The sequence below is a fragment of the Poecilia reticulata genome, chromosome 10 (genome assembly GCF_904066995.2).
Source record: "Poecilia reticulata chromosome 10, P_reticulata-male-v2, whole genome shotgun sequence".
Classification (NCBI taxonomy): Eukaryota; Metazoa; Chordata; class Actinopteri; order Cyprinodontiformes; family Poeciliidae; genus Poecilia; species Poecilia reticulata.
In genome coordinates, this window is record NC_088839.1 from 8366738 (window position 1) to 8387032 (window position 20295).

General features: G+C 38.7%; 1 protein-coding gene across 8 annotated transcripts in view; it reads right to left on the minus strand.

Annotated features, from left to right (window-relative positions):
- Window positions 1-573: 573 nt before the first annotated feature.
- Window positions 574-20295, minus strand: part of mtus1a (microtubule associated tumor suppressor 1a) — a 30119-nt gene continuing 10397 nt past the window's right edge. For 4 of the 8 annotated variants that reach the window (XM_008419682.2, XM_008419681.2, XM_008419683.2 and 1 more), the window contains 10 exons: window positions 18423-18530; window positions 12637-12833; window positions 7497-7563; window positions 4089-4303; window positions 3890-3995; window positions 3559-3632; window positions 3373-3468; window positions 2846-2962; window positions 2662-2759; window positions 574-1629 (listed from right to left, as the gene is read on the minus strand). In XM_008419682.2, coding sequence (XP_008417904.1) covers window positions 1401-1629; window positions 2662-2759; window positions 2846-2962; window positions 3373-3468; window positions 3559-3632; window positions 3890-3995; window positions 4089-4303; window positions 7497-7563; window positions 12637-12833; window positions 18423-18530 — 1307 coding nt within the window. In that variant the 3' untranslated portion in view covers window positions 574-1400. Of the gene's footprint in view, window positions 1630-2661; window positions 2760-2845; window positions 2963-3372; window positions 3469-3558; window positions 3633-3889; window positions 3996-4088; window positions 4304-4937; window positions 5210-7496; window positions 7564-8105; window positions 8341-12636; window positions 12834-16781; window positions 17317-18422; window positions 18531-20295 lie in introns of those variants that run through there. The other 4 variants (XM_017307204.2, XM_008419684.2, XM_081612052.1 and 1 more) reach the window with 4 other exon arrangements.

Below are 20295 nucleotides of genomic sequence, written 5' to 3' on the forward strand. Positions count from 1 at the left end.
ACTGGTTGTAGTTTTGAAACCATAATATGTTGATACCTCTGTTTATGCTGACATCAGGCTGTTAATAGAACAGTTTTTGAACGAAGCAGAGTAATTTTAGGGAGACTTTCAGGTCTTCCCCTTTTCCTTACAGCAGGAGGATGACACACAAACTTTTGCAATCTGACCTGAAGAGGTGTGTGGAGTTAAAGGCCTCATGGAAAAGGCCCAAAGTTATCTCACATCCAGATGTTTAGGACTTAATTAAAACTAAAGGTTTGTTGCAACACACATCTAGTGAAACGTCCTTTCCATGCTCCATTTAAAGCTTATATTGATGCTAAAAAAAAAAAGAAGAAAAAAACCCCTAAAATGCAGTGTTCCCCCCCATTGCTACAGCTAAGCTTTGTGTCCTAATGTGCTCCTTATATGGAATGTGTTCTGCTGGGACGGAGTTCATTTTGGACTCGGTGCAATGGTTTTCTGGTTTAGCAAAAATAAAACTGGTGATTACAGATCATGTCCAATAAGTGATAAACGAGCGCGCATATTTACAACGTCTAAATGTGGCTCTACTGCAGTAAAAGCCACCCCTTGTTCAGGTTTAATAAAAGAGTTTATTTGCATATTAAGAAAAAAGGCTCAACACATCTGTAATATTTCCACACACAAAATATCCACACCTTTTGAAACATCCAGCGTCCCTGATGCGAGCAAAGCCGTTAGTGTAAACCCAGAAACAGAACCCTGACCTTAAAGCTAACTCTTCCTTTAAGAGGTCACAGATGGGAGGCAAACACACCAACAAAGACTCAGACTGGTCTCCTGGTCAAAGAAAGCAGAAACATTAAAGTATTTTCTAAGCTGGCTGTGCAGACTTAACAGAAACCACACACACACCCTGTGAACAAAAATAACCTTAAGGAAATGGGTGTTCAAGGCCAGCGTATGAAACGACAGACTCACTCTTAGGCTTGTGAGAAAAGGTGCTGAAGTCTGAATGGATTCCTTAGATATTCTGAATAAATATGTACACCCTTAGCTATCCTGAAGTAAGACTTTCCATGACTGTGGAGTCCAGAATCAGGAAAAAACACAAAACTCAACACCAAAAGGCTGAATCTGCGCATGTACATGAGCTTTAGGGAAGACAAGCTTCTGACGACAAAAACGATAGAAGTAATAATAAAAGTCCTGAGATTTTTCTCCTCAGTTGTCAAAGGCAAACAACAAGGTGGCATTAAGTGCTTCTGTGCAACGTTTTTCTTTACGGTATTTAGCATCTTTATACAGGAAGTGGTGGTGCTCATCTAGTCCTCGAAGAGCCAAGGTTCAAGCTGGCAATATTCAATCGGCTTTTTTATTCCAGGAGTAAAGCTGAACCCGGGTTGCTTTTGCTTCCTGGAAACAGGGGCCCGCCGCTATCTGGGGGACACAGGGGGGCTGGAGAAGAAGCCAGAGGTGCGGGGCGACTGCAGCTTGAAGGGGTGGGGAGGTGAGGTTGGGCTGGGGGACAGCCTGCGGGGGCTGCCGACGTCTCCGTTGTGCAGCTTCCAGAGCAGCTCCTCGTTCTCCATGGACAGCCGCTTGTTCACCTTGGACTCCTTCTGCAGCGAATCCTGCAGCAGGGCCTGCTCCGTGGACAGTTGTCTGCAGGGCAGCAGCACAAACAGGGTCACAAGATGGAGGGGCGTGACATTTCATTCACTCTGGATTACTTTGGCCTCAAAAGTTATCAAAAACTAGAACATTTTACTGCTCTAATTGGAGAAGTCAGTTGATTCAATTTCAGATTAATTGGCTCTGACCAGACTCAAAACGTTCACCTTTACCTGATCAGTGAAAGAAAGCAACATCAGGCAGTTCAAAATAATTCATAGCCCTGGCAAATTTCAACCAATTTAGTTTTTTTTGTTAGTTTTTTTTTTTACAATAAACTACTTAGTTTCATATTAAAAATGGAAAATATTTCTCTGAAGCATTTAGCATCTTATCACTGGTATTTTTTTCATTTTTTCTGATTAAGAATTGGAAGGTCTCCTTCCCATCACCCTAATGTTTGTCTACCACTACTGGATTCAGCTTAAGCATCTAGCAGGGCCACTTCAAAATCTTCAGATATCAGTAAATGGATATCTGAAGATATATACAATTACTTAAATTTGAGGTTTCTTCTATTCAAATGTAAGAGTTTTTAAAAATGAAATGTAAGAGCTGCATCTCCACAGAAATGTATAAACTTGGTCTAGAAAACTGGTGATAAATTTCCACTTACTCATGACAGACGCAAAAAAGCATTTATGAGTTATTTATGTAGCTATGCTGTTATATCATGTTATTTATGTAGCTAGTTAACTAGCAAGGGTTTATTAGCAGTGAGTTAGCGGTAGCCTCAACCATCTTGACTCACAGAACACAATAAAGGTGTTTTAGTGCGACTCAAACTTTTGCCTGACAGAAAAGTCAGTATACAATATTAAATAGTCCTGCCAGGACAAAATTTAAGACATGTGACCTTCATAAAATAATGGCTCAAGTCATTTTCTGCCACCCTCAGCAGAGGTATGAATAATCATAAAATGTGATCTCTGGTGCCATAACATCAAATCTCTACATAAGCCAGAGATCAGACTCTCTGATTGGTGCAGCTGTAGCTAGAAATGACTGTTGTGGTTCTGGTACCTCGACAGAGCAGCGTGCCTTTCCATTCGGGCTTTCAGGTCTTCATTTTCTTGCTGGACCTTTATGAGCATTTCATCCAACTGTACCTTTTTATCCGTCTGTTTGGAACAAATGGAGCGAATTTATGGTTTAGGTAGTCATTTATGTTGTTGGGCAACCTTTTTCCTCGCTGCCCAGTTCTCACCAGTTTGCCGACGTCCATGAGCTTTTTCTCCTGCTTGTGCAGCTGTTTGTTTTTCATCTCCAGCACTACTTTGAGACTCTCCAGCTCCTGCTCCAAGTACAGAGTGTGAGAGTCCTTCTGCGGGGACAAAACGCAGCATCATGATGAGGGGCTACTAAGAGTTTAAAAGCCTATGCAATTATAGCACAAGCTGTAACTGCAGCATCAGAAAAACAAACCCTCCAACAGAGGGCAGCACTGAGCTCTGACTAGCAGGGTTTTGCCATTTGCTGACAGGGACAATATACTGTTTATTTAGATGTCAAATATGGAGATGGAGCATTTCCAGCTCTGCTTGCTATTATTTCAATAAGGCTTCATGTTAAAAAAAAAACCTCTTACTTCCAAGAGCACGTTGATTTCCTATCTGTCCATAAGTAGTTTATCTTTTGGGAAGTCACTGGTTTTATTGTTATTGGAGGCTCAGGGGCAAACAGCACTGGAGTCATGAGGAGTTTCAACACTTAATCCTTTCTATATCACAGTACCTGAGTGTTTTCTACCAGCTCCCTCCTCCTGCTCTTCTCTGCAGCTAGCTTCTCTAACAGGGCATTATTCTGTACAGTCAGCTCCTCAATCTGTGCCTGTGGATGAACAAAACCAGTAGGAAAACTGGTGTGCACTGGTACATCGATGGCTAAAGTGTATTAAACAAATAAACAAAAAACACTTACAGACAGAGCAGCTTCTGAATCCTTTAGTTCTTGCTCCAAAGACTGCAGCTCCTGGGTGTGGACCCTCCTGAGTTCTGAGAAGTTCAGAAAAATGACTGGAAATGAGTTTTCATGGTAGATCACCAGAAAGCTATGGAACTATTATTTTCATTTCAGAGTTTCACAAAATATGCTTTAAGGATCCTAGGTATGCAAGTTATCGATTAACGAGTTAAGTTAAAGTTGATCAATCTTAATCGACTAACGATGAACTGACAAGCAGCCATTTTGACAAGACCATCTTTTCATAAAAGGCTAGATTGTTCACAATATTCCTATGCTTTTCTCTCACCTTCCAAAGACAATTCATACTGTTGCCTAACAGACTGCAGTTGCTCTGCGTGGCTGCTCTCTAGTTGCACCTTCATGGTTTCCTGATTGGCTTTCAGCTCTTCCATCTAAAAAAAAAAAGGCACAGTTAAATATATTCAAAATGAGGAACTAATTGTTGCTTTCAAGTGGAAAACCAAAAGGCAAAACCTTAGCGCTACCTGCTGCTGCATGAGAACCTTGTACTTGTTTGCTTCCTCCTGGTAGTTGAGGTGAACATGGTCCCATTCAGCCCTGTGGACAGCCTGCAGCTTCTGCTCCAGGTCAGCCAACTCCTGCTGGTGCTCTTCCTGCAGCCTCCGTGTCGCGTCCTGCAGAGCGGCGCGCAACCCTTCCTTTTCCTTCTCCAGGCACTCGGATGAGTGGACAGAACAAGCTGTTGGCAAAAAAACAAAATGACAGAAAGTAGTGTTCATTTAAAAAAAAAAAAAAAAAAAAAAAAAAGACTGAAGGGGACGGACTGCTTTAGCAACTCGCTGAGCACGTAACCTAATATTCCCACTGAGGAATTTTGGTTTAGTGAACTGTGTGACATCAGACGGTCTCCAAAAAGGAATGGAAAAACTGACTTTTCAGAGGGAGGTGGCACTTGTTCTCAGCCAACTACAGCTTAGTTATTTATAGGCAGAGAGAAATATAAAAACAAACGACTAAATCACTCGGTGTAGCTCAACGGTGGTGACTCGACTGCAACCGAGACCTTTTATGTGTTAGCTTGTGTTATTCCATGATTTAACACACTCACCATTTCCCTCCTAGAAGGAGTGTTGTTCATGACGTGGAGATTTTGCTTCTGATTTTGGGTGTGAGGCGACTACATCAGTAGTTTAAGCAGCTATGGATAAACAGCTGTCATTTTAAAATATCAGGGTCAAGTTAAATATGGACTGTTAAAATACAGCCATGGAGAAGCTGACATGTGTTCAGCAAAGGATGTGAAATCAAGCTGAAAATAGATCTGGTCAGTTTGAGATATAATCTGCATGCAGCTGCGTATGAAACCTTACAAAGAGCTTTGTGACATTTAATTCAAAACAAGCAAAAAGACTGATTTATATTGTAGTCTTTGATGAATACTGAAATAATAAGTCCCAACTTGCATACAAAATACACTGCATTTGTTTTTGTATTGTAAGTTTTTTCATAAATTATTCTGGACATAAAAACGCAGGCGGGGAATCTGTTCTTGTTGGAGTCTCGCTGGGGAAAAGGCCTTGGCTATTTGCTGGATTTTCAACAGAGCAGAGCTGGCCTTCCAATTCCAACACCCTCGCCTCCAAAGCTGCAAAAATAATACATTTATTACATGTAGCATTACCACCAAAGGAGACAGAATAGCAGCTAAACATCTAACAGATAGAGCAAGAGCGAGGAGGAGACCCAGACAGATTCAGAGGCAGCAGCAGAGACAGGAGCGCTAATGCTACGCTATTGCTAAGCTATTGCTAAGCTAACTGAACTGACAAGCCCTCATCACGGTGAGACAACCATGTGAAACACAAAGATTTTCCAAGATGTGTAGCAAGAAAAAATATGTGCTTTAACGTGCTTATGTATATTGCTAAATTCCTCAATTTAGCAAAATTGGATCAAATCAAGAGAATTTCACAGCAGCTCACTTGTTTGGGCCTGTTGACCGTCTTAAAATATGACAGATTACGACCCATGAAAAGGCAAAAATAACTACATTCAGTGTTTTGCTGGTATATATTTTAATACAATTGAAACATCCTCATGATGGGCTGGCAATATCCCATGTTACCCAGAACCAGGTACAAAACAACCAGATGTGCTAAGCATTGTGATATCACATGAAAAGCAGTGTCACTGGTCTGCTGGGATCTTACAAACAACGTGGCAGACATTAATTTCCTGGATGGAGAAAAAAGTGTTTCCTGACTTGAGAGTGGGTTGACTTGATTCAGGCACAGAATCAAGTCCTGTGTCTCAGCGTGTGAACGATGTGAACTCAGTGAGAGATGAAAATGGAAGGATAAATGTGGTTAAAGATGGAGAAAGGACGCTGTGCTGCAGAAGAGTTACCGCAGAAGAAAAGTGAACAGATCATTTGTCTGAAGGAAAACCAAAACATTACACTTTATGAAAGCCAGTTTTTACGAGAAAAGATTACGAAACATATACATTTTAAATGCCTCTGTGTTCACAAGATTATGTTTAATTTTTCTGCTGTCTTTGGAAGAAGAAAGGCTGAGGAAACAGTCAGCCTTAGTTTTGTTGTTGCAGCCAAGTTAATTTTCTATATAATTAATAAAAAAAAAAAAAAGCAAGAAAAAGAACAACCAGGAGGACTAAATGACAAAAACTTGTTTCGTATTTTTTGGGACAACAAAATGGAGAATATATAAAGTGAAAGGGGAAATGATCATTAGTAATTTCATTAATGACTGACTGTAGGTTAACCTGTTGTGCGTAAAGCTCAACAACAGGAAAGAAGAAACGAGCCAATGAGGGAAAATCTGTTGATTATAGGGCTTTAAAGCCATCTAGATCTCACAGGAGGTATTTATATAATCTACGTTCAAAGCTGGAAGCAAAAGATGACACACAGTGACTTCAGACCTTTTATGTTTCTTCCTCCCCCCCAAACAAAACTAATTAAAAAACCCACAAAGCCAGAAAACGTTTCACTAAAAACCCCAAACAGGCCTGTTGAAGGTCAGTGTGGGTCACCCAGCCAGTCTGAACAGAAGATTGTGTTAGAGTACAAATATAACAACATTCAGTGTATAAGAGCAGTCATGTGGGAGTCCCGAGGCGGCCGCAGAGGGGGAGGAGCTAAAAGGCCTTCAAAGCCTCGGGGGGCAGATAAATACTGGTGTGTGTTGAAGCACACATGCATGTGCGAGGCTAGTCGCCGTGACAACACTTAAACAGGACTTGTTATAGTTCCTGAGCCTCCACTGTTACAGGTGGTAAACGTCTAACCTAACAAGTCTAGTTAAACTGGAACCCGATTTACAGCAAAATAGTTTAAAATACCAGACAACTCTTCAGTGGAAAATACATTAGATGTAATCAAGTCTGTCGCAATCAAGGATTCATTGCACGATAAATTCAAAGGAGCGTGATCATTTTCATTCTGATTAGTATATTTTGAAGAGCAACTACATATACTGAGGCATTTTATTTATGGTTTCAATTATGTGTGTAACTTATTTTCGTTTTATTTATCGTTTCTGGTTGTTTGGCTTCGGTTTATTTATCGTTTCTGGTTGTTTGGCTTCAGATATTTAAAACGTCTTCCAGTTCCACTGTTCTTTGCACAATTGAAGTTATTGGTCGAACTATACCAAAAGTATATTGGTCATGATCGATATATTACTTGAAAATTATCTCAGTACCAATATTATTGTTTATCGCAGCAATTTCTGGGACAATTTGTCATCCAGCAAACTTTATGGTGACAGATGTGATTACCATTGTAAAATCAAGAGCTAAATTAGATTTGTCCAACGCTATAATGGCAACACAATTTTAAGAAGGCATATCAGCAGGGGATAAAAAGAGACACAAGTTCAAGTGATAACTGCTGCTGTGGTGCAACTTACCCAGCTCTCCTTTAAGGCTGACCAGTTCCTCAGACAGCTCCCTGCACTGCGTGGTGGCATCATCACACTGCAAAGGAAAAACAATGACTTCTCTCAGTGCTACTGCACTGATTAGAGGGAGGAGGAACAAACTCCTGCATTAATATTACAAATACAGAGAGGAATCTCATGAGCCCAGGTTGTCTAGAATGTTCTAGTTATGGATCAGAACCCAACAAGACAGAAGAGACGTTCTCTGGTGACTGATATGGAGTCACATCCGACTCATGTTTCCAGTTTCATAGACTCCTCATGTCAGCCAAACTTCCTTAGCCTGCCTGAGTCAGGGCTGCAGCTGCAGGTTTGAGCTGCAGCGCTTCTGCTACGATTCAAACTGACGCAGAAACAACCCACAAACTATTCAATTCCCTCCTCTCTTACTACGTCGATTTACATCCGCAACCCGACCCTCTGCACATCACGTTATGCAGCCCACGTAATTTAAAGACGGCCAGAGCTGTGCAGGACAAAACGGCACCAAAAAGAGTTCAGTTTACATCAGCAAGGGGGATTCCCTCTGATCTGCATCCGTTTCCCGCTGCGGAGAACAAGAATGTAGAAGCCAGTTACCCTCTCTGCAGCGCAGTGAGCACCAAGACAAGCTTTGCTGCCAGCGCAGCCCATGATCCAGCCTCAGCCCGAGGCTCTGGGTGCTGGAGTCCCCCTCTGGTTGCTATGGAGACCCGGTAATCCAGGACGAACAGCGGTCCGGGTGGACGTACCACCTCCACACGCATGCCCTCCCAGACTGAGCTCACCACATCTGAGGCAGGACTGAAAAAGCCGCTTCAGAGGTAGTAGAGAGAAGTGGCTGCTCTACCGTATTTCATCTACAAAAAAAAAAAAAAAAAAAGAAGAAGAGGGGCGGGCTACAGAGTGCTTTAGGACAACCCCCACAGCAGAGAGGACATTTCAATATGAGGAGGAGAACCGAGATGGAGCAGAGAGCTGGCCGATGGGATCGGACCCGTCCGGCGCAGTGACACCACCCTGGTCATAAACAGCCAGTGCAGCTTGGTTTGCCCTCCCCCAGCCACAGGCTGGAAGCTGATTTCATCCAGTGACCTATCAATTTACCATCCTGTCCATGAGCAACGCCACTTACAGTCAACGTGCAATCAATGAAAAAAAGAAGAACAGATCACTATGCTCACTAAGGCGATCGATACTTAAAGGTTAAAAAAGTCAGACGGTTTTCAGTCTTTGTTTTTTTTTTCCCCGTTTAGCTTTAATTAAAACAAGTTTTATGGCCCATTTCAATCAGTTTGGTTGTTCATGATCCTGCCAGTTTAATAGGATGCTGGAGAAAGAAAGAAGATATTTTCTCCAGCAGAAGTGTTCCCAGAGGTATACATCATGTTACTCTCCGCCAAGAGTATCATGTTTATATGAAGATGATACTCTTGGTAGAGAGTAACATGACAGTATGGACCGAGGTAAGAGGTCAGGTTTCCAGTTTTCTGGAATTATTGAGAAATTGCAACAGATAAATGAGGTTGGAATATAAAATACTTTGTAAATCAGCCACAAATTTATGCATGTCAACCTTATTTACAAAAATAAATGCACCGATCTTATTAGTTTGCAAAAATGCAGAAAAATGAGATTTTTTTATAGCTAAAATAAATCCTAATTTTATTTCTAATGCATAATGGAAAGGGAAATAAAAATGATCCTCTCTGATTAAAGTATTTTATAAGTATAATCTGAAAAGTGTGGCATGCATTTGTCTGAGTGATTACTTTGCAGTACCACCGTTAGCTGCAGACATTTTGGGGATATGCTTATTTTAGCTTTACACATCTGGAAACCGAACAGTAAATGTTGATATTTGTTAAGTAATGTCATATAATGAATCTCTGAGGAAACTGAACAGTAAAATTTACATGTAAATAAGTTTTCATTTAACTTTTTTTTCTTTTAACAGGTAAGTTGATTGACAACAAATTCCCATTTTCAACAACGACTTGTTCAGGACCACAATATGACAAAATATTATGGTCACAGAACAGAACAAAAAACACAAAAATACAACCTTACTCATTTATACTGACTAAACATGTCAGTATGAATTATCGTACATACGATACGTCAACAGCTTTTAAAAGCAGGTACTTTGGTCATGTGGTCTTTACTGAGCTGATAATGGTCGATGTTGAAGTTAGCATTCAGACCTGAAATGGGCCTCATTTACTAAACTTCTGATTGATGAAAGTAATTTCTTGCACCGGATTTATTTTAGGGGCGTTGCATTGAGTGGGGCAAAATACAAATGCACTCCGTACATTTCAGATTTCTACAAGTAAAAGGAATTTAAGAACACATATGCATCTCTCTCTACACTTCAATTGTGCACCGTTGTTTGGCTTTATGAAACAAAATCTCAATACATTTTTAGAAAATATAATTTGACAAAATAACAAAAAGTTAAACCTTTTGAAGCCATAGTTTACCAGTTAAGCCGTCAGGCTTTGCAAAGCCTCAGCTGAAGCAGAAACGGGAAAGCAGGCAGCCTGGGGGAACCAGAAGCAACACTTCACCCTGTCCAAACAGGTGATAAGGAGCAGCAGCAGGACACAGTCTCTGCTTAGTGCTTGGCAGCAGTTCATAACCATATCAAGTCAACAGCTGGGACGTTCTCACGCCGCGATGGCAGACGCCTGCCTCCTATTATTGGCATGATGAGTGGCCACCAGATTCCATTCTTCACTACACGATTATGGAGATTATTAAAAAAAGTACACACACATAATGCTCCTTAATATATGTTATAACTGTCGTGAGTGACAGATGTTGGTATTTAACAGGTGTGAAGTAGAAAATAAAGAAGTTTATTATGCAATAATAAGTGGAGTCAGTGGGAGGAGGCTGGGACAGCTGCTTTATCTGCCAGAGGAACAAGTGTGTGTTTTAAGATTTGGTAATGCATTTGGTTTCACAACCATGCTGCCAAAAACACAAGGACATGAGTCAAACATCAGTGAGTAAAGATCACGCTCTGTGCCTGAGACACAGCTGCCACATTTCAGAGGCCGCTACGGACATTAAACGGATCCAGCTCAAAATCTGTTCCACCGTGACAACAGGCAGCGGAGAGAACGTCACAGAGAGCCGTGCTGCTGCCGTTCCTCCAAAACCCTCCCTGAATATTTAAATTAATTCATAGGGTTTAACAAAAACTGTTCCAAACACTGAGTTTTATCCGATTAGGTCATAAATCACATGAACTCTGAATCAACTTACAGTCGCAAGAAATGTCTCAGGAGTAAAAGTCAGCAGAGGAAACGAAGCACAAAGGCGACTTCGTGTAACAAACACGTTTTCTAAAAGAATTTTTAAAAAACAGGGAACTAGACTGAACCAGAGGAACAATAAAAATCAACAGCCATTGTTGCCCCTGGCAACATCCAACCGATGAATAATGCGGGATAACACTATTCAAGAACACAGTGAACATACCATACAGCGCTAGTGTCTTCATAAAGGAGCAGCAGCTACACTGCTATACTATAAAGATCAGTCATTGTGAGACAAGAATCAACCCATAAGAGGTGTCTGAAATATGAGCTTCTGTTACTGCTGTGTATAGTTTCCAAAGAAAGAGAAACACTTGGCATCTTGTGGAGTACATGAATAATTTACATATAAATTCATAAAAAATACAGCAGCTCAGACGTCTCTCCTTATACATTATCATCATTCAGACTCGTATCACAACAGAGTGCAGGGATCATAATAAAGTAGGAGATGCACTGATTTATCAACTGGTGAGGAAACACTCTGAGCTGGTTGATGCTGAGAACAAAATGTATCCAGTGACAAGATCACTGAGTAAAGAAGTCTTAAAGTTGGACATTTCAGTCCCAGAGAGGGCCATTTAAAAGGAAACGGTAGTTTTCACAACATGTCTGTGTTGTGGTCATTTCCATTCTTTGCAGTTCTGAACTTTACAGAGTTGGGTGTTTTGTATCTGACTTCTTCAGGTATTAAAAGCAGCCGACTTGCAGGTAAAGTAAAGATTCACGTGAAGCTAAGCAAACTAATTGCTAATATGAGATTGTAAAGAGATTTTAAAATGTCAGCGTTTGAATCATTTTGTCTGTTTTAAACGAGTAAATCCTTGTTTTATACACCGCTTTTTAAAAATACGACAGGACGTCATCTTTGGTCAGTCATTTGATGTAAAGGGAATCTTTTGTCTCAAAAGCCTGGCAGAGACGAACAAATTAAATTTGTCTTTGATTGCTCCAGAGTTGACTGACAAAAAAAAGCAGACATTTATAAGGTTGGACGATATCCAGCCATGTCTGCTTTTCATTTGGTGCACTGTACAACCACAAAAATCTTACCAATTATTTTTGGTCTAGTTTCTACTGCAAATGTCTTCGTGCACTTAAAATAAGACCAACTTACAAGTAACTTTTCAGCAACATATAGGAATTTGTTCTAAGTAATTAATTCCTTAATATTGATGAAAAAGTACTAGATCCACTTGAAGATTTTTTTCCACTTATAAGTGATATAATCTGATAAATTAAACTGGAACTTTCTCCCTCAATATGAAGGAATTATTGACTTAAAACAAATTCCTGGATCTTGCTGAAAAGTTACTTGTGAGTTTTGTCTTGGTAAGATTTTGTATTTTTGCAGTATAGCTTTATGTCAACAAAATAGAAATAAAAATGTGACATTATATTGCATAAGTTATCAATAACAAAGAAAAAAAATATTTATATTAATTTGGAATCTCTAAAATTACAGCTGTACAGTTTACGCATTTCAGCTGATGTGAAACTGAAATACCTTCCTTGAGGTAGGTAATTGACGCTACATTCTGCTTTAGTAATTTAACCTGGCAGAAAAGTATCTGTTGTTGAGACCAAACAGGACAGCACTGCTTGGTTTTGTGTCAATTAAAAAAACACCAATACATTTTTGTTATGTTATCAACTTACAGAGCTGTTGTAATAAAATGAATTACATTACTAAACATTAAGTCTCATAACTGGCATCAGGAATGTAAGATGTAACCTAGTCTTTGAAAAAAAGACTCTTCTAGTGTAGAAAAGCTTCATTATACTCTAGAATTAAAAACTCTCACCTGAGCCAAATTTTGCTGCAGAACGATGGCAAGTGCCTGGAACCTACAGTTGCTGTCTGTCAGGAGTTCTTTGAGCCGATGGATTATCTGTTCTTTCGTCTCGTCTTGTGCCGCAGTTGGAGACGGAGAGCCCTTTGCTTGTTGGGAAGGCTGCCGTTGATGCTGCCTGGAGACTGTCTTGGCTTTGTTTTTGTCCACTGTAAAATAAAATATGAGTTGTTGGGACAACATTAATCTTTAGCAAACCCCCCTGTGTAGCCCCACACACACACAGTCACCCAACCAATGAGTGTCTGTCAGGTTTAATGGATTACTGCCATCCAGAAGTGCACTGCCTGATCATTCAGCCTGATGGGTAGCAGTGCTGCCCCTCAAATACAATTAGTTTTCCATATTTTAGTTTAATCCAGGCACCTGTCGCCGAGGGCAACTCATTTTAGAAAGGTTGTGCTAGTGAGAGTTGTAAATACAATCGTGACATCTGCCGTCCATTTAACTGAAGAAGAGGACATTGTTACCAGCACTAGAGTGCCATGGAGTCAGAAGAAAACACTTCCAGCGCACATAAAGCACATGTCTCGAGTCCAGTGAGGGGACAGGATCACAAACCTGTACGAGTCGAGTTGAAGTGAAACAAACTGAGCATGAAAATATCTGGAACCACCATGATGCTGCATTTAGGGCACATATCTGTTAAAACATTTTTATTTCAGAAATAAAAGCGTGAAGCCACCGATTTTTTATCGACGATAATAAATGTAACCTAGGAGCAGGAAGTGGCTTCCTGCATGATTATATTGATCTTGCCATTAAGTTTTATCTCAAATACAGAATGTCTCACTCATCACTGCATTCCAGTTTAGTTGGTTTGACATTTTTAACCATATTTTAACAAGCATAACATTGGTAAGTTTCTATTTATAAATGTGATGGATAGTAACTTCCATTTGCGTGACTCAAAACAATTGTTTTTAAATGACGTTGGCTTTATTTATTATGTACAGATGTAGGTAGAGTAACCAAAACTTATACTTAAGTAAGAGCAGCACAACTTCAGCATATTTTTATTCAAAAGTAGCTGCTCAAGAAATTACTCGGGAGCAAAAAGTATTTGGTAAAAACTCAACTCAAGTACTGAGCAACTGATCAAAATATCCTTTAATATTTAAAAATGACACAATCAGATGGATCGACACCAAAATTTCATATTTCAAAATTTCAAAAAATACATATTTCAAAATAAATATGTATTTTACAGTCCAAAATAAAAATAATTTCAAATAATTTCAGGTCAAGGAAACTTTTATTCCATATCAATGTTTTCCAATATAAAATTTATGAAAATTCTAACAAAAACCGCAGGTGTGTGTCTCTGTCTGGTGAATTTTTGGTTCAAACAAAATTGTTCTTCATTCAGTGACGCTTCTCAAAGTGGGAAGAGCAGCCAGACCTTTTACTCAAGTAAGAGTAGAAATACTTCATGATAAAGTTACTCAAGTAAAAAGTACAGCCTATTAAAAATACTCAAGTAGCTTTTTTCCTAAAAATTTTACATTATCTCACTTACATTTAGTTGAGTAACTATCGACTACAGAACTCTGATTATGTAACATTTATTTGTTTTACACAGGTCCGGTTTGTGTGGCTACTGTTCATTTATAGAAAAAAAAACAAAAAAACAATGGTCATAAAAATGTTTAATTCATGATAAAGATAAATGTTATTATGCCGTTTACATAACAGCATTGTTGTGAGTTTGACTCTTTTGGGGACTGAGCACATTTTTCCACTGTTGGCTTAATGAGTGTGTAAAAGTAGGATGTTTTGGTAAACAGACTCCTCCGCCCAATCTATCTGGGTTTTCTTTTCTGCAAAATAAGAAAGTGAGCTGCTGATTTAAGAGTTTCTGAATTTTAAAAGACTCCACTACATCTCACTCAGTGGATCTTTCTATTCTGACACATGAATATAAACATCTGGCAATTAATCCTTCTTCTCCAATAAAAACACACTGTTTCTAGACGTTAAGGTACTAAGTTCCCATTATATATTAATTCTTTATATCCTTAGATCAAGTTTTTGCCTAATTTAGTTAGACAGCTATATCAATAACAGGAAAACAACAACAAAACACTGAATTAAACCTCTAATTTCTGCAGGTCTTGAAGTTGTACTGCCCTCTGCTGGATTTTCAGAGTAAATTAGCTTGCAGTAAATAGATACAGGTTCTTCTAAAAAAATTAGCATATTGTGATAAAGTTAATTATTTTCCATAATGTAATGATAAAAATTAAACTGTCATATATTTTAGATTCATTGCACACCAACTGATATACACTGCTCAAAAAAATAAAGGGAACACTTAAGTGTTCACTTAAGTGTTTAAGTGTTCCTTTTATTTTTTTGAGCAGTGTATTTCAGGTCTTTTATTGTTTTAATACTGATGATTTTGGCATACAGCTCATGAAAACCCAAAATCCCTGTCTCAAAAAATTTGCATATTTCATCTGACCAATAAAAGAAATGTGTTTTAATACCAAAAAAGTCAACCTTCAAATAATTATGTTCAGTTATGCACTCAATACTTGGTCAGGAATCCTTTTGCAATGAATCCAAAATATAAGACAGTTTAAGTTTTATCATTACATTATGGAAAATAATGAACTTTATCACAATATGCTAATTTTTTGAGAAGGACCTGTACATAAGCACATTTTAGTTTCAGCGAGATAATCAGAAGTCCTTTATGGTATCCTGTGCTTACGCTGTATAAATATGAAATGATAAGTAGATCTCTATTAGTCTGCAACATTGAAAGTAACAATATTATTTCAGATTTAACTAGGAAATTTAGACCCAAAATAGACTTTCACGTTTCTCATAAATATATTCATGACGTGAAGCGACATTCCTATATAAAAATAAACTGCTTGGGCTTCTATCCAAGACCACAGGTGGACGTTATAAAACGTTGCAGAATTTTAATAATTTATGGCGTCACCTATTAAATTATTCAGAAGTGATCTTGAGAAGTAGTCCAGCATCAAAGTCACGCAAGATTGCCTACTTTTATTTTTAGCTTATATAAGTGCGTCATTGTTCACTGGTTTCTTCAAACAAGTCCCAGGAGTTTGTCCTTCTAAAAGTCCAGACAATCGTGAAGAAACACGCTGCTCCTTCATTTCAGACATGTCACATGTCTCCACATTGAAAACGTAGCGTCAAGTCAACACACTGACACTGTTCAGAGATATCACATCGCAGCACAAAGCATGATGGGTAAGGAGACCCCTCACAATTAGACACTTGTTATGGTGCTTGGTGGCAGCAATTACTGATATCTATTCTCTGCACAGAAAGGGATTTAAACAGAGGGTCACTGTCTGAGATCAGAGCAACTTTACCACCGCGTTATTCTACGAGTTTTGCTTTAAAATTTTTATTTTTGTACAGTATATATTTATTGTTATTGCTTCTCTCATTGTTTTTCATATATTGCTTTTAACACTTAAAGAACATTTTTTTCTTTGTCAACATACTCCTGATGCACTTGATTGCCCACTTTGTGGGTCAATAAAGGCTGATCTATTCTATTTCTAACTTTAAATGTGATATTTTTGTGTTATTAGTTCATGGTTGCAGTCTGTCTTCAAGACTGTTTTGATTATTATGAAAGCAGCAACATATTGATTTACTGCGCCATGTTCCCAGAACACTGCTGACCGATCACAACAAAGTGACCCGGATCAAAATAACTTTCATGCACCGAGTAAACAGAATATTCTGTTTCAGTGAGGAAATAAAGAGACAGTTTGCTCGACAGCTGCATAAGACGGAACCTTAAAAAAATATGCAAACCAACCAAGAATGTCAATATGCCTTCAAAACTGTGTTTGTTTACAGCTGGTAAAACTGCCAGCATATCCAAATATACTTCTGTGGAGTTGCAGGTTTTGCTGAGCGAGGTAAGTAAATGAAACCTGAACCACTTGCTTGGCCAACCATCAAGAAGTATTACTAAAAATAGCCTGTAGGAACAGTTAACCATACTTGAAAGGAGAAAGAAAAATAGTAATGCTACAGCAATCAAACACACACACACATATATATATATATATATATATATATATATATACCTCACAGACCTGCTTTGAAAACCACAGGGCTTTTCCTGCATCCTGACAGCAGCTGAATGTTTCGCAGTAAGCCTTTGGCGGTCAGACGCACGTGAATGGTTGAGAGGGGGAGCTTTGGAGACCATAACATGACTCAAAAACAAATAATTCAGCCAATAATAATATCAATAAAAATAAATTGTTGTCCTAATGTAGATGCCTCATCCTTGATGTGCACACCAGCAACTTTGGAAGCGTTTTTAGATTTCTCTGATCAGGACAGGAAGAGAATAACTAAATTAAAACAACATAAAGAAGTTGCAATAGTTACTCCACAGCGACAGACTTGAAAAAAGTGAGGGCACCCAGTTCAGCATGGCAAACCTTCCAAGTTAGAAAACTAATTCCCAGCTGAGAGCATAAAGGATGTCCAGCCGCTGTGGCCCAGGATCATAGATGTGATGTGGGGAAACGAGCAAAAAATAAAAAATAAATATTCCTTAATTCTGTAAGCTTCAGTTTTTGTCAAAAAAGCAAGTCTTTAATAGCTGCATTTACAAGCATGATGATGGTGGTGCTGAAGCAGAGCCAGGATACAAACAGAGAGAGAGAGGAGAGAGCAGGCGATGTGGGCGGAGCACTCAGAAGAGCTACAGTGAGTAACTGAATGCAGCTCTCTGGCTACAGAACATTTCCCTCATTTATTTCAATTTGCTCTCGCACCAGGAGGAATGGGGCTGCTCAGGTTTTGTCAAGTGACTAAAACTAAATGTGAGAAATAGACTAGATGAGCTTTAAAAAAGCAATAAGGACGCCTCATATTCTTCGCTAGCAAAAAATATTCACATGAAGCAGAACATAGAAAAACTGACATTTTCTAGAAATCTTCAATTTGAAAACGTTATAATTTTGCAGAATGAATAGAATGATTTTGTGCTCAAAGTACTTACAGAGTCAGGTTTTACCATCAGTATGCTTCAGATATCATAAAAACAGCAAAAATGAACATGACCTATTGGGCAGTACAGCACAGGCACAGGGTGTTATTCAACAGTTTTACAGTTACAAAAATTTTTTTTGTTTTTAAATGTCCTTAAAAAGATTTAAAAATACATATTTTTAAAATAATCTGCATTTTAAAAACACAGATTAATATTAAATCTGTATAAGTACAGTGTTTTATTATAACAGCAGTTTCAATGCTTTGATTAGCATCTGAACCAGACTACAGACAGGATTTTAAAGTGAACTTTTGGTTCCTAAACTAAGAGTTTTAAAATCATTTAAATGGCCCAACTTGATTTTTAAACGAGCCAATAGTTATCACTGGATTTTCGTTTAATAATTCAAGAATCAACATGGTCAGAGTTTGACTAAAAAAATCTCAGTTTGCAATTTGGCAAATGACAAATAAAAAGATGTCATTTCAATAAAAATTGGTACAAAAATGACAAAAAAACCCAACATATATTAGTTTGTAGATAAAGTAACGCATCAGGAAAAAGTAACGCCCGAGATTGTAAAAGTAAACTCCAAAGGTTTTTAGACTTTTCAATATGGCATTAGAACCCAAATGATCATCGATTCTTGCGTCAAGACATTTTAAAGGAGTGTTGAAATAAATCAAGTAAGCAAGGTGGCCATGCCTAAAAGCAACAAAAGAAACCTTACCAGTTCCACAATCCGTTTTTTCAACAAGTCTTCCATGGTTTGTCTTTTTCAGCGGAGTGACTGCAGAGCTTGATGATCCTTTGCTTGTGGAAGCTGCAGTCAAGGTAGCTACAAGGAGAAGATTCACATGGGAGAAAAAGCTGAAGTTAATCCAACCCATCATGAAGCAGAATGCTGGTTTTAAACACTGAAAACTGACACTTGTGTGCAGCTATAAAGCTGAACTAACTAGGAAAAACTTCAACACAGGTAGAAGTGATGCAATCAAATCATGATTAAAATGTTTTCATCATCTGCCAATACCATACAATGTTTGATAGAATACAAGATTAGATTGTAAATGTTAAAATAGACAAAAAAACCCCCACTAATCATTCCTAGAGAGGACTTATGCTAGCCTATTTGTATAAATTGAGACTTTATTTCAAAAGGGATGGTTGAGGATTTCTAAAGTTTGTGTTCTGTTAAAAAGTTTCAATCATTTGATGTCTAACCTGTGGCAGAAAGCTGTCGTAGTATCTTTATTCAGTAAAACCCCAGATTAGTTGGCCCTAGAGGCAGAATCTAACAGCCAGTCTCAGATAAACTACAACAATGGACAACTTCCAGTCTCGAAAACATCTTTTTCGTAACTCCCATTAAACGATCTTTTAAACAGTCTTCAACTTTACTTAGAATAGTTATTTACACAGAAGCTGATGATTATCTACATAAAATAAAATTGACTAAATTGGAAGCAGATGAGTCAATGGAGGTTTGACAGGAAAGCTGTAGGTTAAAGAAAAGTGGGATGCCCGACCGTTTGGCTGGGGACAGGAGAGGAGGAGGATGAACTTTTTCCTGAGCCAAATCAGTCATCTCCATGTGGAACAAAGAGCAATCCAATCTGTAGCCTCAAAAACAACCCTGCAGGGTTTCTTCAGCTTCCTGTGATCACTTTCTCACAGTGTTTTTTGCTACAGGTAGCCTCTGACCAAGGTGTTTTTTGTTTTTTTTTCAGAGCAGAAAAAAAAACAAGGTTGTGATCTGATTTCCCCAGAGGAGGAATTGGTTTTGGAGTTATACGAGTCCTTTACATTTGCGTAAAACAAATCCAATGTCTTGGTTTCTCGGGTGGAGCAGCAGAAACTGGTGAAACGCTGGCAGAGTAGAAGAGAGTGAAGTACGATTAAAAAAAAACTAATAATGCCACAGATGCATTGGGGTGTTATGTATGTATCTTAGCAACAACAGAATTGATGACATCTCATGCATTACTGTCAACAGCTGAGGGTGAGATGTAGAAAGCTGCCAAAATAACACTGGTAACACTCTTGGTAAATAATATGGACAAAAACTTAATGCCAAGAGTTCAATGTCTGGACGACACTTCACAGTAACATGTCCTGGATGACACAAGCACTGCTAATCCACCTCCTTTACTTTTCCTGCCATTTAAATCTCGGTCTGCTCGTATGGTTAGGTATCCTGGCAGAGAGACGTTGGAGTCGGGAACACGATTCTGCTTATAGTCTTGCTGAGTCCTTGTCAAGGCTTGAAGCTCATCCATCTTGTTAGCCAACAATCTCCTGTTGCCCATTATGATTGACAAAAGAGATGCTTGAAGTTCCTCCTTCTCCCTCTCCTCTTTACTCCTGCTCTGCATCCACGACGCCTCCTTTTCACCTTCACTGGGATTTCTGGCTTCAGTTGTGGCATTATTTCAGCTTTTGCAATGTTAATCAGCTGCCTTCTATTGTAAGCCGCCTTGCTGCTAAGGTTACGCATCATAACAAATGAGCAAAGTGAAAGAACTGTTAGTAAAAAAATAAAATAAAAATTCAGCTGCACAGCATCCAAAACCAGAAGGAATGGTTGTTATTAAAAAAAAGCA